The 23,499-nt window shown below is 33.1% G+C and overlaps 1 protein-coding gene across 1 annotated transcript in view; it reads right to left on the bottom strand.

Moving 5' to 3' along the window:
* Window positions 1-302: 302 nt before the first annotated feature.
* The window catches only part of ADSS2 (adenylosuccinate synthase 2), a 46,381-nt gene continuing 23,184 nt past the window's right edge, over window positions 303-23,499 (bottom strand). Inside the window, exons 5-13 of the mRNA XM_051993460.1 lie at window positions 18,578-18,644; window positions 17,931-18,038; window positions 17,220-17,301; window positions 14,314-14,440; window positions 11,390-11,544; window positions 10,418-10,542; window positions 5,735-5,832; window positions 4,017-4,166; window positions 303-1,486 (exon numbers count right to left, since the gene is read on the bottom strand). Of these exons, the coding sequence (XP_051849420.1) occupies window positions 1,434-1,486; window positions 4,017-4,166; window positions 5,735-5,832; window positions 10,418-10,542; window positions 11,390-11,544; window positions 14,314-14,440; window positions 17,220-17,301; window positions 17,931-18,038; window positions 18,578-18,644 (965 nt within the window). The 3' untranslated portion in view covers window positions 303-1,433. The remainder of the gene's footprint in view (window positions 1,487-4,016; window positions 4,167-5,734; window positions 5,833-10,417; window positions 10,543-11,389; window positions 11,545-14,313; window positions 14,441-17,219; window positions 17,302-17,930; window positions 18,039-18,577; window positions 18,645-23,499) is intronic.

The following is a 23,499-nucleotide window of genomic DNA, read 5'->3' as shown; positions in this document are numbered from 1 at the left end:
CAGGCCTGAGTTTTCAATAATCCTTAGGCATTTTAAAGCAACTGGTATAGAGCTTCTGTTCTATTCCAATGGTTCTTCCAATTTTTATTATGATAAATCTTCAACAAATAAATTCAAGACCAGGAAATGTTTTTTTTAAATACACAAACTGAGGTATCCCATTACCAAAAGTTAAAACAAATTATACAAGCCTACTTTGTATACAAGCCACACTTTTACCAGAGAGTAATAATTTGATATGCCAACATTACCAGTAAAAATTTTGTTGCCTCTCTCCAGAACAAAGACACAATATGCAGATATACTAGAAATATTTGGTTATTTTTAATCAGCTATTGATGATATAATAAAATAAAGGAATTCAAATGGCACCTAATTCAAACATTTAAAACATCCCATTTACTGTATCCTTCTAATCTGAAACACAATATAATTTAAGCCTAATCTTCAAAATTGTGCCTTTTATTTCCAGGAGAGCAGAAACAGTCATCCAAATATAATTTATAATTGGGGAGGCTTATTTGGTGCATTTGGCAACATGTGATTTTATAGGCATAGTGGTAGGCACAATGTTGAAGAATAAGCCTACCAGATGGAAGAACAATGCTAAATTACAAAAAGCAAAGTACATGTTTCTGAGTTGTATGAAATCACAAAGAATCAAACCCACCAAATATCAGACTAGTTCTTTAATTATTACAAATGAACTTTTTACAATAAGCAAATTATCGTGGGTAACTCTTTTATCTGTTGACCAATTAAATGTTCAAAGTATTAAATAATTCACAGAAATCAAGTTCTCCATGCTGTCTGTACAAATTAAAGAACCTGTGCATGCCCCCAAAATTCAATCTGGCAATAGTCTCTGGACAAAAGAAACAGCTCACAATTTAAAAAGAATTTACAGCATTACAAAAGTGACCCGAACCTTCTTTCTTTAATCATTTACTCTAACAGCAAAGATTACAATGACAGAATTTTTAAATGATCAGAATGTAAAAGTATTTGTGCAAAACTGCATTAATTGTTCTTACCATCTAAGATTTGTGAATAACACCAATGACAGCACAGAGACAATGATGAAAATTAAATACATTTGAAGGAGCTCTCTACATTAGATTTTTTAAAAATGTGGACTATATTATGACTAAACATTAAAAGAAAATGTGGCACCATGAGCAGCAGGAGCAAAAACAATCTGGCAGTTATGCCAGCTAAAGAAAGCTGACAATGGAATATGCCAAAGTTTCTTTCCAAAGCAGCCATTGATCCTAAAATTTGAAAACAACTGTAGGACATTTTTCCATTCAGTGTCCATATCCTTGGCTTTGCAGATTGAAAATAAAATGTTTGAGAATAAGTAGTCTTTTTCTTTTTTTTTTTCTCTTCCTTTTAGGAGGGAGGAGTGTGCTTCTTCACTGCATCGGCAGTCCTTAAAAGAGCTGAATCATTGATTCTCTGGATTTCCCTACACCAATCCATTTAACTAAAAAAAAAAAAAAGAAAAAGAAAAAGAAAAAGAAAAAAAAAAGAAAGAAAAATAACTTACTTTGATATTCTGCAACTTGAAGAAGAAAAAAAAGGCAAACTCTAATAATCATCACTTTCTAGTTTAATACTGCACATCAAAGCTACTAAATAAAATGCTTCTACCCCCTTCTTGCTGCCTCTGACCATTCATTTGATGGTTTATTCCCATCTCTGAATAATTGTGAGAATTATAATATATGTAGCCAAAATCCATTCATGCATTCATAAATTTTACTTTATTAAATTCTGTTTTCAGATTTCATTTTTATGAAACACAAGGTACTTGAATCAAGTCTTTGATCATGTTGTCATTTCAGCCCAAGACTTTTTGCAAGAGCAAGGACTATGCTCAACTTTTGATCTTTCCTAGGATGATGCACCTATGCATGTGTTTAATAAATATTTGATGAAATAACTAAAAAATAATGCCAATGTTTATTAAATCTGTAAACTACACTAAATAAGGAATGCTGGTTACTAGTATGGAAACAAGAACTAAAGAGCTGGAAGAACATGATCATTTAGAATGGACTGATCATGGGCATACATGGTTGGATACACATGAAAAGTTCTCTTTCAGATTTCTTGAATAGACTAGAAAAATAGGTCTGAAAAAAATCCAGAGGAATCTAGTCTATCATTCTTAATGTTCAGAAGAGGAAACCAAGGGCCAGCAGGAATACTTACCAAAGATATGTACCAGACATCATCTTTGACTTTCTCCAAATTTCATATACTCCCCCACAATACCTAATGTTACCTAATCCTATAAATGGTTTTTGCATCTAATTAAAATCTCATCTGTTATAAATTTATTTCTCCCTTTTTTCTGTCCAGTCTTCTGCAGATATGAACATTAAATATCTTCATAAAAATCCTTCAGATACTTCAATGGATTAATTTAAATTACTTCTTAGTCTTCTTTTACATGTGGAATATGAATCTCTTTAACTTTGCTAAAGGATCCATTTTTTATTCCTTTAAATAATTTCATTTTTCTCTGAAGTCTCAGGTTTCTTTATATATATATATATATATATATACACATATTTAAAGTCTAGTCACTAAAATAAAGCACAATATAGTAAAACAACAACAACAACTTGAAGAACCACATTGCTTTTAATATATCAGTTATCTGGTGTTTTTCCCCCCCTTTCTAATCAATTATGTTCCCTCTTAATCATGTATTAAAGGCTTACAGCTCTGGAGGAGATTCAAAGTTCAGATAAAATTTGGTCTCTACTCTAACAGAGTATAGTTAGTATAATAGGAAGATAGGACACACACACACACACACACACACAAAACCATAACATACTGCCATTCCCTGCTGATCTTATATCCATTAAGGCACTGTGTATCATTCATTTGTTGTTGTTTTCTTTATCTCTTCTAAACTATTCTAGGTCTCATTCTATTTAGAAAGGACCATTTCTCCAATGTAATAGCCATTTCCAATTGCATTTCTGTCTTCTAAGCTTTCCTCTAAACTATCAATAATGATAGCAAACATAATAGGCCTACCGAGACAGTAATAAAAACACTTATATGCATTTAATAAAATTATATCAACTCATTTGATGCTCTACAACATCCTGGAAGGCAAGTGTTATTTTATCATCCCCATTTTTCAGAGGAAACTGAGATAGACAGAGATTAAATGACTTGTCCAGAAATACCCAAGTAGTAAGTTTAAGGCCAGATTTGAACAGATCTTCCTAACTACAGGCTTAGCACTCTATCAAATGTATCTGGAAGTTCTGATTGCTAAATGGTAATAACTCTTGGACCAGCTACTGGATTAACCTACTGGGTAACAGGATCATAGATTTGGAGGCAGGAGGACCTAAAGACAGCATCAATTTTATATATCTTATTGTACAAATGAGAAAGCAGAGAATCAGAGAAGTGGTAAGTCTAGTCTTTCAAGTAGTAATTGAACACACATTCTCAAAATTCCATATGCTTTATATTACACAGTACTGTCATAAAATACACTTAAAATTCATATAAGTCTGACCTAAGTTTACTAAAATCAAAATTTTCTATCATGATTCATTTCCTTTTTTGTGGCTTCTCTCCTCAAGGACAGTAAAACAAGCACAGCTATATCACTTTAGATCCACATGACTCTGGGCAGTCCTGTTTATACCCTCTGACCACCTTTGTTTATTCGCTTGTAAAATTTGTTGTATTATATCATCTGTAGCTTACTTGACAGTCCTAAATCAGAAGAATTTATGAATTGGAGTTTTGTGAGAATATGCTCTCTCTTAATCAGTCATATATACCTGGGTTTTAGGTCCCTGATTTTGTTTGTAAATCGAATTTCAAGATTTGTTTTCTCTTCCTATATTTGGCCAAGTATATATATGCTTTATAGAGGTCCATTTTAGAAAATGGGCTACTTTATGAAAAATAACAGTCCTCTATCTTCCCCAAAATTAAAAAATATATATGATATACTCTTGTGTTTTAGTTACCTGGAATTTGAAGCTCATCTTGAATAAACTGAACATAATTCTGTGCGTTGACAGGGAGATCTTTAAACGTTCTTGCATTTGATATGTCTGTGTTCCATCCTGGGAGAGTTTTATATTGTACTTCAACTTTATTTAAGACTTCCTGGTTTGCTAAAAAAAAAAAAAGAAAAGAAAAGAAAAGTACATTTGTGAGTAAATATCAGCTAACATCAAACAGTTTGTAATTCATACCGTGCAACATGGCCAACATTTAACAATAGTTACAAAGGAACACTGAACATGATTTGCTTGCTTGTCCTTATTTAAAGAACCTGAAACCGTACTTGAAATTGAAAATTTCTAAAACCTTAGTCAAAATTTTATCTAATTCTCCTTCACTTTGCATAAGAAACTGGAAATACACAGTGGAAATGCTTAACACTACCACCCCACCCCACAAAATATTTTACTCCAGAAATCTTAAAACAAAAAATGAGTGTGGCTATCATCAGAATCAAGTTGTTTTATATAGCTTAAACGTTAAACCCCAAATGTACAATTAAACACCCACAAAATTAAGAAGTTTAAATAACTTCACTATTTGACAGAATTTGCTAACCTGAATTTGAAACCTATATTTTGTTCTCTAATATCTTGACAGAATTATTGGAGGGATCCTGTTAAGTCATATGACATGATGAAATTCTCTCAAAAGGTCTAAGTTAGCCCTAAAGCACTTCTGGAATATGGTGAATTGGCCCTTTAGGCTTAATTCAGAGTAGTAGCTTAGACACTGAATTCACCTTACAGCATGGCAATGTTCCACTGAACTCATATATACTAGGCTTTCTAAAAAGGCATCTAGTACACCTAGAAATCTTACTTGCCCAATTGATAAGTGATCAAAAAAATATGATCTATGCTCAAAGGACTATAATTATGCACACCTGTTAACCTAACCTAACCAACTAGACATGTTTCTCAAAAGATTTTTAAAAAGAAGAAAAAGGACCTACCTATATGTAGAAAAATATTTATAGCAGCTCTTTTTTTAGGGACAAGTACTAGAAATTGAGAGGATGCCCATCAGGTGGAGAATAGCTGTAACTAAACTGTGGTATGTGAGTATGATGAAATACTATTATTTTATAAGAAATGATATGCAGAATGCTCTCAGAAAAACCTGAAATTCTTCCATGAGCAAAAAGTAATGGCAATGTTGTAGGATGATCAGCTATGAATGACTTTGCTATTCTTGGCAATACAACAATCTAAGACTACTCTGAAGAATTTATTATGAAAAATGTTACCAATTACCAGAAAAAGAACTAATTGTGATGAATACAGAATGCAGGATACTGTTTTTTTAAACTTTTTTTTCCCAAGACTTTTTTTTGGAGGAGAGGGGTGGAGGAAAAACTTGTATTTTTTTTTGCAACATGACTCTGATAGAAATATTTTGCATAACTGCACATGTGCCTTCTCAATGATGGTGAGGTGGAGAGGGAGAAAGGAAAAAAGAATCTGGAACTCAAAGTCTTAAAAAAATGTAACATCTAACTGGAAAAAATTATATATATGTGTGTGTGTGTGTGTGTGTGTGTATATACATACATATACATATATACATATGTATATGTACATGTATGTATAAGAAATGTCTACTTGCAAAGTTGCTTTTTGGAGAGTTATTGCTTATATTAATCTGTCTGCAAAGAATATAAAAGATAAAAGATTACCTGGAAAATGAGGTATAATTTCACCATCTAACTTGTAGGCAACTCCAACTTTTATTTCTGTAAACACGTCCAAAATATCCAATTTGGTAAGAGCCAACCTAATTTGAAAAAAAATCAACAATAGAATAGCAAGGTTCAAAATTCACACTCTCAAAAACTCATATTGGATTAAAGAAAAACTCAAAACTAAAATTTTCATGCCCATCTGAGTGACAAAAGATGACAAAATAAAATGATAACTGTTGGTACAGCTGTCAGAAAATAGAAACATTAATCAATGCACTTTTTCTATGTAGAATATGGTCTAGTCTTTTGGGAAAGCAATCTGAAACAATGCTCCTAAAACCACTAAACTGTACATGATTCAGCAACAAGCATGTCTACATCCAAAACTGAAGAAAGAAGATTGTACATGAAGACATGAACCTAAAATAGTTTATTTCTCCCTTTCAATATCTAACTATACATTAAAGATATCAAAGAAAGCGAAAGACCTGTTTGTACAAAAATGTTTTACAACAGATCTTTTTGGTATCTAACAAAAAATAAGAAACTAAGGTTATTATCCTTCTATAATAATAATAATGATAAATAATAGCTCACATAACTATATAGGACCTACTGTGTCAAGTGCTTTAAAAATATTTTCTCAATTGATTTTCACAATAGGCTTAGGAGGTATAATTAGAAACCCAATTTTATAGATAAGAAAATTTGAACCAGATGATAAATGACTAGCCAGGATCACACAGCTAATAAATGTTTAGGACTGAATTCAAATTCAAGTCTTACTGATTCTGGGCCCAGCACTCCATCAAGTAGATCATCTAGCTGCTCTGGTATTATGCCCATATCAAGATATGTGAATGTACAAGAGTACAACTGTGCTATAAGAAATGATGAAAGAGATGTTTTGGGAGAAAATGGAAAGATTTATATGAATGATGCAGAGTGAAGTAAACAGAAAACAGAGACCAATTAATACAATGACAACAACATTCTAAAGAGAAAAAGCTTTAAAAGAACACTGAGTAATCAAAGCTATGATCAACAATGATTCCTGTCAATGGAGACATGACTAACTAAAACTATGGAATGACATATACAATTCCAGACAATGTCCATAAGGTAATTTGTTTTGCTTGATTTTATGCTTATCTGTTAGAATGGCTCCCTACCCAGGAACCAGGAGGGGAAAGAGTTACAATAGATTTTTTTTTGGGGGGTGGGGGAAAGAATCATTGATGCTTTCCCACTCCTTAAAAAAATGCAAAATAAGTCATAAGAAAACACATACAAATACAGCAGCTTTGAAACTTACATGTTGAAATAATCACAACTGTAAAGTATAAAAGAAATCAAAAGCTGTACCTAAAATTTGAATTTCAAATAGAAGCTACTTTTTCTGTTCTACTTTGAAAAGGAAACACTCATTTTATTTGATGTTCATTTCAGAGTAAAAAAAAAATTTAAGGAAACGTATTCTTAGAATCTAAGTCACCACTTTCTCTACAACTCCATAATTTTAAGAGCTCTGATTATACAAAGATGTAAGTAACTTGCCCATAATTAGTTAATACTGTATTAAAGGCAACACTTGAACACAGGGCTTCCCTGGTTTAGAGGACAACTTCCTATTATAAGATACATAGGAAAAGAGTAAGAGTGTGTGTTTGTATTTGTGTATGTCATTTCTCAATGGACAAGTGGCCAAGAGATATGAATACACGATCTCAAAAAATTAAAAATTTTAATGACTATATGAAAGACTGCTCTAAATCACTGATAAGAAAAAAGAAAATCAAAACACCTAGCAAAGTGGAATGCCAAAAGATGAGAATAATCAAAGTTGATAAGATTGCCAAAAGACAGTCAACACTAATAAACTGTTATAGAACTGTTTCCACCATCCAAAAAAGCAATTCTGAGTTATGCTAAAGAATAAAATATGTCTTCTATCTAACCCAGAAATTCCACTATTAGACATTCTAAAGGCAGTTAGATGGTACAGTGGACAATGGGTAGAGTATTGGGCCTAGACTCAGAAAAACCTGAGTTCAAATCTCATCTCAAACTCTTAGAAGTTGTGTGATTCTAGGCAGGTCACTTAATGTCTACTTCTGTATCCTCAATTTTAAAATGGAGATGATAGGGATTTACCATCCAGGAGTGTTATGAGGATCAAATGAGATTAATATTTGTCAAATGCCTGGCACATAGTTGCTGTTTGTTCTGCATTTTCAAAGAGAACCAATGCTGCTGTAGGGTTTTATCTTGATTTCCTCATTAATTGGATTTAAGTGAGGCAGTGATACACACAAAGTCACCAGCTTCACTCTCTCTTCCAATTATCAAAGTCAAGGGGCAAGAAACAGTCAAGATAACTGATAATGGCGTGGAATTCAGTGGATAACTGGCATCTTCAACAACTGACCAAGCTCTAAGCAATCTCCAGCTCTTGCTTCAGGCCCCTTCATGGCCAATAGAAGAAGTAAATTTTTCATGCTTGGGCTAGATACCCCACAATTCATCTATAAGTGTGAGGCCTGTGGGTTATCCTCAACCTGGTTGAGCCCATCTATCAAGAATATCTATCTAGCAGAACCAGGAGATCATTATACACTTCGACAACGATATTGTATGAGGACATATTTTGATGGAAGTGGATTTCTTTGACAAAGAGACCTAACTAAGTTTCAATTGATAAATGACGGACAAAAGCAGCTATACCCAAAGAACGAACACTGGGAAACGAATGTGAACTATCTGCATTTTTGTTTTTCTTCCTGAGTTATTTACACCTTCTGAATCCAATTCTCCCTATGCAACAAGAGAACTGTTCGGTTCTGCAAACATATATTGTATCTAGGATATACTGCAACATATCCAACATATAAAGGACTGCTTGCCATCTAGGGGAGGGGGTGGAGGGAGGGAGGGGAAAAAAAAAATCGGAAAAGAAACGAGTGCAAGGGATAATGTTGTCAATATAAAGTAATCATTAAATAAAAATTAAAAAAAAATATATCTATCTAGGATGTAGATACCAAACATGAATGGTATAGCATGGCACATCATAGACACTTCTGCTCACTTCACTCTATCAATTTTTATAAGTCTTCTCAGGTTTTTCTAAAACCATCCCCCATCACCATTTCTTAGAGCGCTATTTCTTTTTTATTAATAGTACCATCACAATCATATGCCACAACTTGTTCAATCATTCCCCAACTCACTTTCCCTCAATTTCCAATTCTTTGCTACCACACAAAGAGCTGTTATAAATGTTTTTGTACACATAGGTCCTTTTCCTTTTTCTTTGATCTCCTTGAGAAGCAGACTGAATAGCGGCACTGCTAGGATAACAGGCACCCACAATTTGATAGCTTTTTGGCGAAAAGTTCCCAAATGTAATCCAGAATGACTGGACAAATTCACAACTCCATAAACATTGCATTAGAGCTGGGTAAGACTTTTTTTTTAATTTTATATTTAGAGGTTTTAGTAGATTACAAGATCAGTTATGAATAAATGGACAGTGCAATTGCACTGAGGAGAAGGGAGATGTATAAGCAGAAAAGCAAAGTTTGGTTAGATTTGGAGGACGGGGACACAGGGAAAGTAGGATGAAGTTGGAAGGCCTTTAAAAATTAAACAGCAATTTGCATTTTATCCTAGAGGCAACAGGAAAGCTCTGCAGTTGATTTAATAGTGAAGTAACAGAGATCGACACTTATGGAAAATTCCTTTCCCAGCAGGAAATAGGAGAGATTGGAGGAAGGGAGACCAATGAGGCCGTTATCATGAGGGTCTCCACTAAAGTATTAGGGATTATATGAGTTTTATTTAAAAAAAAAAAAAGTGCCAGAGATGTTACAAAGGAAGAAACAGCAAGAAGCTTGGGCAACCTGATTGTATAACGTGGAATGAGGGCAATGAGGAGTCCATTTAATGCTAAGATTATGAACCTGAGTCCCAGAAAGAATGTGGTAAAGAAAAAAAAAATTTTTTTGGGGGGGGGAAGGCAATTATAGCTATCCAATAGTGAAAACAACCACCTAAAGAATTTGTTTTCCCTCTTACTAAAAAACTTGAAGCAAAATATTTGTATAAAGTGCTTGCATGTGAAGTCAAGGAATCCTGAGATTCTTTCAACTCTGATATTGTTGCCCCAAAATAACACTTTCTTCCCCATATTTGATGATATAATTCTAGTTTGTACCAAGACATTTCCCTTCACCCAAGCACTGTTGACACATAAGGTTCACCTTTCCTCTTAATGGATTTTTTTAGTTGCATAAATACTCCATGTTTATACTACATCTGCTGTCAGGTATGGTCAAGCGAGCTTTGTTGAACTGCTTTTTTCTTTCCTTTTAAATGCTTGCTACAATGGATAGCTTTCTCAGTAACTAGAGAACAGAAAAAGACATTCAGAAATACGATGTTAAGAAAAAAGATATTCTATGCTGATCAGAAAAGAGGCTAGAAAAAAATTAATTCTAAAGTTTTAAAAAGTAAAAGTATGTTATGTATATGTATGTATAAAGCTAACTTCTACAGACCAGTTTTCTAGGCAATACTGACTGAAATTTGTTAAAACAAAGAATGCAATTTAAAAGTCACATTTGACAGACTACAAAAATTTTTTAACATCTACCATAATAAAATTAAGTTACTTACGCAGTAAATCCATTAATCATATGAGCATATTTGAGCAAAACAAGATCCAACCAGCCACACCTTCTTTTTCTTCCAGTGGTCACACCAAATTCTCTACCTCGGGTCTGTAATAATTCCCCAATTTCCTGGGGAACAGACTATAATTAGTATTATTTAGCTAAATCATACAAAGAAAATCATCATGTTTACATTTACAGTATTTTCCTCAAAGGAACTAAGTGAGGAGAAGACAAAAATATAAACAAGTATCTACCAGAACACAGCCAAGTAAAATTTTATTAGATTGATAGAATTCTATGGTTTTATTTGTTTTTTATTTAATCTATAATTAGTCACACAGTATAAATCTGGTTATAGTGTATTTTGTAATTTCCAACCTCCCTTAAACCCTAACCCCCCCCCCCAAAAAAAAAAAAAAAAAAAAAAAACTAAGATAACCAAAAAGAAGTCTGTGGAGGAAAAGGTCAAAAATTGTGGTTGATCATCTAAAATGAAACCTAAATATTGAGCTATATCAATACATATCAAGAGGTTTAGAAAATGAATTAATTATAATACTCTTATTTTAAAAATAAGAAAACTAAGAGCAACATAGTTTAGTAAACTTCCTCAAAGCCTCAGAAAATTACTGTGCAGAACCATAATTGCAGTTCACAACTCCAATGTAGGTTAGTAAATCATAATGTTTGTCAGAAAAAAACAAATACTGAGTAAAACAAAATGAATGTCATCAGTTAAATTTTTAAATTTTAATTGCTTCTCTTCTCCTCTTTCTAACCTCAGGGATCTACACCATCATCTCCATTTTTTCAAACTCTTCTAACTAATTCACTAAAAGTACTGTTCTGGGTCAATCTTCCAAATGAGATAGCATAAGTCAAAAAAGATTAAGAGAACCCATAAGAAAATACAATAACATCCATTATTATTTTCCCATCATTGTGAACCATATTTACTGAAAAATCAGCTTACGTTGTTCTGTTCTGTTGGAAAGGCTCCAATTCCAACTCTAGTTGTATATGCTTTAACAACTCCATATACTTCACCCACGTTCTGAGGAGGCATACCTAAACCTGTGCAAACACCTCCAACAGTACAATTTGAAGAAGTCACAAAAGGATAAGTACCTTGAAGTAAAGAAAACAAAACTTTAGATTATTAATTTTCAATAAGAGCCTCCACACTTCTGCATTAATTTCATTTTCATTTGAGTCCTATTAAAGAACTACAATTTTTGATGCAGTCAATTTAAATCTTAGTTCTAACTTTAAGTTAACACTCATTCCTTCTCCATGTGTTAACAGAATTAGCATACTGGACTAAATAAACCATTTAACACTTTACTAATCAGAAGGCTTTAAAATATATCAGTGATTATTTTCTTCTCAAATCTCACTTTTTATTCCTAGTTACCTCTCCTTCTTGACAGGAAGAGGATGGTGGTTGGAAAAAACTTTAACCCAGTCATATAACAATATCCCAGTCTCCTCCTGACCCCACCACCACACACACCTTAAGCTCATTTGTCCTTAAAAAAGGTACTGAGACACAAAAAGCTATCCAACTGTGCATACCCTATGCCCTTTGACCCAGCAGTGTTACCACTGGGCTTACATCTCAAAGAGATTTTAAAGAAGGGAAAGGGTCCTGTATATGTAAGAATGTTTGTGGCAGCTTTCTTTGTAGTGGCCAGAAACTGGAAGCTGAGAGGATGCCCATCAGTTGGGGAATGGCTGAATAAATTGTGGTATATGAATGTTATGGGATATTATTGTTCTATAAGAAATGACCAGCAGGAGGATTTCAGAAAGGCCTAGGGAGACTTACACGAACTGATGCTGAGTGAAATAAACAGGACCAGGAGATCATTATACATTTCAACAACAATACTATGTGAGAATCAATTCTTATGGACGTGGCTTTCTTCAACGAGATGAACCAAATCAGTTTCAATGGAGCAGTAATGAATTGAACCAGCTACACCCAGCGAAAGAACTCTGGGAGATGACTAAGATCCATTACACTGAATTCCCAATCCCTCTATTTTTGTCCGCCTGCATTTTTTATTTCCTTCACAGGCTAATTGTACACTATTTCAAAGTCCGACTCTTTCTATAAGTCGATTAGTTGGTTGGTTGATTAATTCAGCCAATTAGCTGTTTGGACATGTATACATATATTGTATTTAACTTATACTTTAACATATTTAACATGTATTGGTCAACCTTCCATCTGGGGGAAAGGGTGGGGGGAAAAAGGGGAAAAAATGGAACAAAAGGATTTTTAACTGTCAATGTTAAAAAGTTACCTATGCAAATATCTTGTGAATAAAAAGCTATAATTCTTTAAAAAAGAATTAAAAAAAAAAGATACTGAGACATTGGGTAGTCTTGGGTGGCAGAAGGACTAAAATTTTAGGTTAATGATATCATTTCCTGGTGTACTGAGTAATAAGCATTCATGAGGAGCTCCAAGAGCAAGTAGATGTGTGGCTGGCAGTTCAAGATGGGCAATTCAGGCAAAGGAGCTTCCTTTGTTCAGCAGAATCAACTCTAGGTGCCCTTAATGCCTATCTTTGTTGAATATACTTCACTGGCCATGTTTAAATAAATTTACTTTTGTTAACTGTTGAATATCTCTCTTTGTTCTAATACTAAACCTAAAATATTAGAGGACTGGCTCTAGTAAGGCCCAGCCCTAGAACATTCCCTTTTTATCAGAAAACTAATAGCAGAAGTTCCCAAGGAGCCATTAAAGCATATTTTTGTATTGAAGAAATACTGCCAGATTTCATTAGGAGATCAACTGCTTCTTTTGATCTCAGAGAATCCCCAAACAATCAGACCTAATACTTGTGCACTTCTCACCTTTACAAAGGAATATAGTGAGAATATTTCTTAAATCTCTTCTTCTGAGTCATCAAATATAGCTTTATAGTTTACATGTATTATCCCATTGTGTACTATACTTAATTAGACAAATGTCCGATTTGAAATGACTTAAGATATTAAGATTTAGATATGGCAGTTGAAAGTTCTTCTAGTATAATAATCTCATTTTACAAATAAAGAAATTAAACTCAGAGAATTGATTTTTCAAATCATGAAGGTAGAACTAGTAGTCAAAATATGAATAAAGCTCCCTTAACTCTAAATCCAAAGTTCTTTTGATTACGTCATTTTCTCTGTCAATCCAAAATTATTCTGTACACACGATTGAGGCCATACCTATGAAATAAGGTTTATTTTAGCTCTCACTTCTATGCTCAAACTTGCAAAGCATTCTAGATTATGACTATCAATAAAATAAAATGAATAACAAAGTGTGACAATAAGTGTACTGAAACCTCCTCTAACCTAGAAAATTACTTTAATTCTGATGGGATATAATATTATAATATTCATCTGACTTTTTTTTTTTTTTTTTGGGGGGGGGGGGAGGGAGCAAAAGCAATCACAATTTGTAGAACTACAACCCAAAGCTTCTGAATCAATGTATAAAAACAAAAGTAAATTTTTTTAAAAAATGACTCATTAACCAGGTCTTAATAAGACTACTAAAAATTTTTCAAAACTAAACAGCTAGGCAGCATAGTAGATAGACACTGTCCCTGGAGTCAGAAGAACCGGAGTTCAAATCTGTCCTCAGACATTACCTGCATGACATGGCACAAGTCACTTAACCTCGATTGCCTCCCCCCACCAAAAAACAACAACAATAACAAAAGTTTTTAAAAACCCTAAAACAATAAAACATCTTCTAAATAAAGCAAATGTTTAAGTACATACACACTGAAGTCAATTTTTTTTAACATGTTGAAATAACAATAATTAATGATGAAAAGAACAAAAGCATTTTATAGCTCTATTAAGTTTTCAATAAATGGAAACACTTACCAAAATCAATATCAAGCAGAGCTGCATTTGCACCTTCTACCAAAATTTTCTTTGGAGGGCCATGAAGAGCCTCATAGAGAAAATAAACTCCATCCCTCACCATTGGCTTAATCCTTTCCATATAGCCCTATGTAAAGAAGCCACTTTTTAAGATGAAGTTTTTTAATTTGATAAGCTACACAAAGACAAATGAACTTTGATTATTGCATACTACATAAATCTAGGCCTCCCACCAATGGCATTTTTTCTATTGTGTCCCCTTACCCTATACATCTCTTCAGGATGCATGTGAAGTGTACATGTTAAATAACACTGTAACAAATACTGTTACCAAAAATAATTTCCACTTAGAATATGACATATGAAAAACAAAAATATTTTAAACCATTTATCTAATATCTAAATCCACCTATATTTGCTATAACAAAATTCCAGTTATCCACCTATATTTGCTATAACAAAATTCCAATTTAACAGAAGAACATGAAGTCTTCAAAGTCTTTTCATAAAATTCATTCGAGTGGACATGCATATCTGTCAAAATAACTCATGAAACTGGCAGGCACAAAGAAACCTTGATTTTCTTCAATGAAACGAGCATATGAAACAACAAAATCACTAATTTCCTTTAGGTTTTACAGTTTGAGTTTTATACTTTGTATGATATTTTAGAATTGTCTTTACACACACTTTACACACACCAGCTAGGCTGGTGATCTGTCATTCTGGTTTGGAGCTGAGTTGATTCTTGAAAAGAAAAGAGGTACAGGTAGAAAAGGGAAGGTCCAACTCTCAAAAACCATATGAAGAGATTTGTAATGAGCAGTAACTGACAATATGCTATGGAAAAGTGTCAAGTGTGTAATAATTTGTTACCACTCTGAGAAAGCCTATCATCATTTAACCTGCACTCCTCTGTTTAGCAATTAAGTCCTTTATTACTTGGCCCCAATCTACCTTTTCTACACACTCCTTCCTTTCCCCCTTCCCCCCCCATTCTACAATCCAGCCAAAATGGTCTTTTTACTTAGGTTCTCACACAGACCATACCATTCTCCTATCTCTAAGCTTTAGCACTGGAGGTCTCCCATACCTAGAGTAAATTTCTCTCCTCATTCCTCCTAAGAATTCGTTGCTTCCATGAAGACTCAATCAAGTGTCACTTTCCTATGAAGCTTTTCTCAGTATCCCCACTAGTGATCCTTGCCATTAGCTTTTATTTATTTTGTAGCTCCTAAAGTTTAAAACACATTAGGACTTTTAAGCCATTCTGAATTTTGTACATATTGTCTCCTGAGAAGGGATTATTTTACTTTGGTTTTTGTATCCCTTGTTAGCTACTTAACAAAAGACTGTTGATTGATTTAATCCATCTGCTTTAGCCATGGGACTAGTGGAAAGACTGGATTTTGTAGCCAGAAAACTTGCATTTAAATTCCAGCTTATTACCTACAGATCTTGGGCAAGGTATTTACTCTTTCTGGACTTCAATTTCCTTAATGGTAAAATTTTTGAAATAGATGACTTCCACAGTCCTTTGTGGAGCAGCTAGGTGACACAAATGGATAGAATGTAGGATTTACAGTCAGGAAGACCTGAGTTAAAGTGGCTTTAGATATTTACTAGCTTTGTGACCTGACCAAGTCATCAAGTCACTTAACCCTGTTTGCCTCAGCTTCCTCATTTGTGAAATAAGCTGAAGGAAATGGCAAAACACTCCAGAATCTTTGCCAAAAAACATCTTTCTCTCTCATCCTTAAATTAATGTCAAGAATCCAAATCCAGTTATATAATTAACTTCATTTGTTTTCCTATCACAAATTATACACCTACCTCTAACCCTTATCCATGCATTCCTCAAATAGAATGCTCTAAATAGATTAAAAATGGATTCCACTGATCCCAAAACTTTTGCTGTAATCATAGTGGTCAGTAATGCTAAAGTTTATAATGTTTATAAGCAAGTAAACTACATTGCCCTCTTATTTCACATCTGAATATGAATGCTGTACCTCTAACTTGGGGGGGGGGGGAATCCTTAAAAATCCAATACACTTTTGTTCCCCATGAAATGGAAAAAATGGAGGGCACATAGGAACTTGATAAAAGTCTGATGAAAGAACTAGTAATTTTCTGTTTCTCTACTTTTCACAAACACAGAAAAAATTCATTGACATTTTAATTTTCTAGACATGATTTCAGAATAATACAAGTGGAGTTTATCATATATTGGATTACATACCATCTAGGTGAGAGTGGTGGGGGGTAAAGGGAGAAATTGGAACACAAGGTTTTTCAAGGGTCAATGTTGAAAAAAAATTATCCTTGCATATGTTTTGAAAATAAAAAAACTTCAACATCAACAAAAAAGAAAAAGTTACCCCTCCCAAAAAAAAAAGAAGAAGAAATGGGGTTTATCATCCTTTCTTTATACAAATGTCACATGGATAAGAGATAATCCATTCCAGTTCCCCCATTTTGCAGATCAGAACACTGAAGCACAAAAGGGTTGAGCAATTTGGAGAAGGATACTAAATGCTTTTGGCAAAACCAAGAAATCTCCCAATTTTAAGTATAATCCTTTTTTCAAATATAACAATCAAATTTAACCCTTTGGACACAAAGTTGTTTGGAAACACTGCTACCCAAATTCTTCAGAAAAGAGTTTATTCACAGTAACACTCAGATTGATGAGAATGAGTATTAATCATTATTATAGCCATTGTTGGTCAACTTTTAAAAATGTAATCATCAAAGTAAATTTAGAAAATTTGTTATTATTAACTGTATGAAAAAAATTAGTGAAATTTATACTTCTTAAAATATAGATATTTTAAAGAAAAAGTAACAAAATCTGAAAGCCGTTGCCCTTTAAGTACACATGCTAAGAAATGTCACAGCTTTACCTTGAGTTTTTGTAATTCACCTTCAATATCAATTTCCAAAGTGGGATATATAGATTTATATTGATTAGCTAAAACTTTGAACCTGCAAAACAAATAAATTCTGTTAGGGTTTCTTGTCATTTGATTTTAAATTAAAAAAAAAATGTTACTGATATTTAAAAGTGAGCATATGTGTGTAATCACATGATTTGAGGATAAGGGAGAGAAAAAAAAACAACTAGTTGGCACTTCCTTTTTGGGGATACTAGAGTAAGGGCAAAGGAGCTTACAAGGAAACTCCTGAACCATAAAGACTAGCAACTGCTGAAGAATTGAAAGGCTAAATGACTTGTTCTCAATCACCTACCTCATGTTAAAAGTTGGATTTGAAGCTAGGACTTCCTCATTAGAGGCTGTCCTTTGTAATTTGTTGTCTCATCACATAAATCAATTTGAATTTAGGGTCAGTTAGACCAGTGGTTCTCAAACTTTTAAAAATTATTGAGGTTGGCTTGAGAGTTACCATATGGTTACTTACCATATTTAGAAACAGAAACTAATTTTGAATTTTAAGAAGCCCTAGAGACCTCCCAGAAACAATGAATTAGACAGTAATGGCAGTCTACTAATATAATATTTAACTAGAATACTATTCCTAAAGTCACTAGCCTACTACCCTTAGATTTCTAAACCAAGTTTTTCTTTTTGTATTTTAAATAAAATATGAGTTACCTCTCAGAGAAGCCATCAAAGTCCGAAACAAGATCACACATCCTGAGTCCACTTCGAGAAGCTTTAGAGGAATAAACTGGGCCAATACCCTTTTTTGTAGTACCCAAACTTAAAAACAAATAAGAAAACTTATAACTGACTTTTTCTTGAAATTAACAAAATAAAAAAACAAAGTTAATCTTTAGTTCTTATGAACATTCAAGCACAAAGAATACTTATATGAGCCTAGTTTGTTTTAACTACCAGCTAAATTTGTTTTTGATAAACAAATCTACTGATACCATTCAACAGAAACACTAAATAAAAATTATCTAATATTCTTTTCCATAAATTTAATCCACCAAGTATATGGCATGAGATTGTGTATGTGTACAATCGTGCATGTATACACATACACACGCATGCTTAAATAAAAAATAAACAGGGACATAGATTGTACCTGTGACTTCACTGTTACAGAGAACAACTGAAGGAGAAAACTCATATTAATACAGACTGGCACCTTTGACATTAAATGACTTGTCACATTGCCAGATTGGAACCTACAGCTTTCTAGCTCCGAGTCTACCACTATCATTAATTATACAATAACATACACACAGACATGCTTGAATTAGAAAATTATATTTTGATGAAACAGGACATACTTCTTTCCAGCTTGCTCCTGTCTCTGTTGTTCTTGAATGCCATCTGCTGCTTGATGGAAGTCAAATACTAGGAAAAGAAAACCATAACTATGGATGAAATTGAGACACAGGTTATTCATGTACAAGGATCTGCTAGAACAATTAAAACCAAGGCGGTCATCTTCTGTGATCTGTGAAAACCCAATTTATACAGAAACTCTCTCTCCTTCTTTAAACTCTTATGTGTACAGCTATTTCTCAAATAACTGGGCTTAAGTATTTGTATACATATACCTTAAAACTAAATTTTGGATAGTCTGCAACCTACATCAAAAATAAGAACACCTTATCTACAGATAAAGGTAGGTTAATGAACTTCCGCACACTTTTAAAACTATTTGAATGGTATATTGTTTATCTGCAGAGTCCCTTCAAAATATTGCTACTCTTTTCTCCAAATGAGATCAGTATAGAACCTAAGAGGAGAATCTGGGGCAGAGGCCACATGGACAAAGGAGAGAAGGATAACTTGTTTCTATATGTATTCTCTCCCAACAAATTTATGAGATCAAGGATATACATAGTAGAGCTAATGCAATCAATAACTATTTACACTGCTAATGAAGCATAATAAAAAAATTCTTTAATTTGGAATTAATATGTTAAAGCTGATATAAATAAACATCCTAGCAGGATTCAGTTGTACAATTTACCTTATTCAACTAACACTAGTCAGGACTAGTCTTAGTTCTGTCATTCAACACATTTGGATTTTAATAAAACATTTACTCATATACAAGACTTATGGGGGAAACCAGAGATATGTGGATTAAATAAAAACAGTTAAAAAGCCCTTAGTTGGTTCAATAACCATGATAAAGCAATGTCAATATGTAGATGTTATACTGGTATGCGCCACTAGTAACTGATTCAACAACTTAAAACAGATAGATACTTATTAAATCCGCAGATTTAATGTTAGGTGACTCCAAAGTAAATCACAAAAGTGAAGTTAAAAATAGCTGATAAAACTTGTAAGCTAGATGATAGTAACAGTTTGATGACATCTGTGACTATTCTAATGGAAAATAAAAAAAAAAGTTGCTAATGATTCTAAGACCCCAAAAGGATACTCTCTCCCCATTTTCAAGTCTTTACACTGCCTGTTTTTCATACTAAACACTTTTTCTCATTTCTACCCATTAGAATACCTGAGCTTCATTCAAAATTCAACTCAAATGCCATCTTCTGCAGAAAACCTTATTTGGTCCATCTCCCTTCTCCCAACTGTAAAAATTCTTCACCCTAAAAGTAGCCTTCCATCTACTGTGTGTATCTTGTATATACTACCTAAAATTTACATTTTGTCTCTCCTATTAAAATGTAAGCTCCTTGAAGGCAGAAACTGTTTTTTGCCTTTCTTTGCATCTCTAGTACATATTCTTAGTACAGTGACTGGCCCATAGCAAGTATTTAATATAATGCTTGTTACTTGTAATCATCTTGGAAGTCTTCCAAAGGAGTATCTCATGGAATCATGTTTGACCTTATGCTTTTTCATATTTTTATCCCTGTCACAAATAAATGAATACTTAACAGATTTACAAACAAGACCAGGAGGTAACATAGCTAACATATTAGAGCACATGCATGAGTCAGGATTGAAAAAGATTTGAGGATAAATAGATCAAACAATTATCAAATAAGATGAAGTTAATCAACAGAGATAAAAATATAAAATCAACTAAATATAAAATGGAGGAGGCATGATTATATGGATTTTATCTGAAAAAAAGACTCGTGAATTTAAATGGACTAAATACCAAATGGGTCAACAAGATGATAAGAAAGCCAACAAAGCTAAGTTAAGTTTAGGCTTCATTGAAAAGAATTGTACCAAAAAACTGTACAAGAAGTGGGATGGTGTTTGAAACTCGTTATGCTAGTCAGAGCATATCTGGAGAATGGTCCTCTGTCCATTCTGGTTGTCACAGAAGTTGCAAAGTAGCATATTTTGGCTCAAGCTGTGGAAAAAATTATCCTTAAAGCTATCTAAAAGGAGAATGGATTGCTTCATAACAAAGTGGATTCCTCTTCACTTAAGGTCTTCAAATAAAAGTTAAGATTAACTTGCTGACAATATTTACAGGAAATTCTTTTTCAGGTAAAGTTGGGGGCTTAGGGATTTTTTTTTTATTCCAAATCATTTTGTCCACTAAATCATTTTGTCTAGTCTCCAATCTGCCCTCCCATTCTACACACAGCTCCAACTAACCATAACTGTTGTCTTGAATTTTTTTTTTAAGACATGTGGAAGAGTTTTCTAACAAGAGTTGGCCAATGACACAAAACAGGCAACTAAGTTGAAAGAATGCTAATTAGTCCAAGAGGAAAAAGAACATAGTTTGAATTGCAGCTTTCGTTGAACCTACTAGCTGGGAGACCCTAGGCAAGCAACAATTTCAGTTTTCTTATTCATAAAATAAGGATAATAATACTTGTTTAGGATCACAAAAAATGCATAATTCAAGCTATTAAAGAAATAGAAGCTCTTAATAATTTTTCAAAGTAGTGAGTTTTGTGTTAATAAAGGTATTCAACCAAAGGCAGACTTAGTATTTTTGAACAATGTGTTGTTAGAAGGCTTTGCTTCTCTGAGTAAAGGTTCAAATAAATTCAAGATTCCTAAGAATTAGGCTATCTAGATTAGATTCTAGAAACCTTTACAATGCATATGATTCCTTTGGATAATTTATTCTAAATTCCTTTTGAAATATAAAGTGATAAGGGTATGATTTTATGACATGATAAAAGTTTGCAGAAATCACTATTGTAATGCACCAACAGTCAAGTTTAAAGAGGACTCTGAAGAAAAATTTTTTTTCTGCCAATTTTGTCAGGGGGATGACTATTTTTATCTAGGTAATTAGTTTACCTGTTTTTCCACCAAAATATTTATACAATTATGACTCATTAACAATTTGCTCCTTCTATGATCATAAGACAACAAAAAAAAAAACACATTTATAAGAGAAAAAAAATTGTTTTGTTTTTTTTTTTTTGATGTCACACTGTAATGAAACAATGTAATCAGGACTGATTATCAACTGGATTAGACTACTCAACTCAACATACTTCAGTGATACTGAAAACATTCCTTATCTATCCTAATCCCTCCAAAGTGGGGACAAATGATTAAAGAGAAACAGTAAAGGAACAAATCAGAGCATGAAGAAAAGCAGTCCTTCATGTGTGTAAGAATGATTGCTGGCCAAATATTAGAACTCGGGTGATTTAACATTTGTGCCTAGTGAAGCCTATGGAACCCTTCCCAGGAAACCAATTGTATTTAAATTTAATTATAACAATACCTGTAATATTTATAAACACCCTGGAACCAGAGATAGGTGGGTGTACTGTGGCTTTCTGACTCATCACCACAAAATTCAGCAGCAGTGAAGAAGGCTTTCACATGCATCTGTTCTCACCATTCCTATAACAAAATCATACTTTGCTTCTCAAGTAATTAGTGCCTATTGATATGGAATTCAATCACCTACAGAGGCAGGGGGTTGATGTGAAAGGGAGCCTCCATCTACAACTATCTACTCTAAGAAACTTTAATAAAGCTTCTGTTCTTACGGTAGTCAAGTTATACTGACTGACCATGGGCTATTTCAATTAATAATAAATCACACACAAAATATTTAAGAATTTGACAACAAAATAAGACAATTGTTAATGGTGACCTCTTCTGGCTTGTGAACCACAATCATTCCTGTGAATAAAGATTTATATATGAAAATTATAATAGCTATATAATGAAGGCCTTGGGGTTGCTCTTTTTTTTTAATATGAGAACTTTCTACACTAAACTTAAGCTTTTTCAATCAGATGCATATACAAAAGTTAAAATTCTAAACTTTAAGGGAATTTAATTTAGAAATTAAGATTTGGATACTAACATTTAAGTTTTCAAAAATACTGTTTATACAAATTATACAAATTTTAAAAATTCAAAATGTTTAGCCCTAAGAGATTTGAAGATGAAACAAAGAATGCTTGCTGTATATCTTATAATTCACAAGAGAACTAAACACCTCTCCTACCAAAAATTAAGCTTCAATAATAAAAACAGTTAATTTAATAAGCATTCAAGCTGTAACAGACACTGAAATAGGATGATACTTTCAAAATATGAATGAAATAATCTGCAACCCAAAATGTCCACATCTCTGCAAAGACCTTCAAAAGAGCTTTCATTTTGCAGATATTTCATTCATTTGTGAGCTTTTGATTACTAGTTAACAAACTTCCATACAATTTTTTTAATTGCATATTTTTATGTAGTCTTAAAAGTTTATACACACGGGGCAGCTAGATGATGTAGTAGATAGAGCACCTAACTTGAAGTCAGGAGGACCCGAGTTCAAATACAGCCTCAGTCACTTAACACTTCCTGGTTGTGTGATCCTGGGCAAGTCACTTAACCCCAATTGCCTTAGTGCAAAAAAAAAAAAAAAAAAAAAATTCGCACACATCCCTTAAATATACTGACTTATTCAATCTCCATACAAAACTGTGAAGTACATAGTATAAATATTGGCTATATTTTATCAGTCAAGAAACTGAACCCAAGTTTGTAACTTGCCCAAGTCAAACAACTATTACACAGCAGAGAATGAATTTGAGTCCAGATGCTCTAATCCCAAGACCATGTACTCCTGCTATGACTTTAATGTAACACCAAAACAAAGATTATCCCCCTCAACTTCCCTTTTCTTAGCAAGGTTGCTTTTGGTATCTGTCTAGCCAGCATTTCTTCATTATTCCAATATTTTAAATTAAACTCAGGTTCCCAAAGATTTTGCAGGAAATCTCAAGAATATGCTTTTCATCATTTTCCTCTTTCTTAAAGGATTCATTTTTTTCATCTGTTCAGT

The sequence above is a fragment of the Antechinus flavipes genome, chromosome 4 (assembly GCF_016432865.1).
Source record: "Antechinus flavipes isolate AdamAnt ecotype Samford, QLD, Australia chromosome 4, AdamAnt_v2, whole genome shotgun sequence".
Classification (NCBI taxonomy): Eukaryota; Metazoa; Chordata; class Mammalia; order Dasyuromorphia; family Dasyuridae; genus Antechinus; species Antechinus flavipes.
This window is presented reverse-complemented; position numbering and strand designations above follow the sequence as displayed.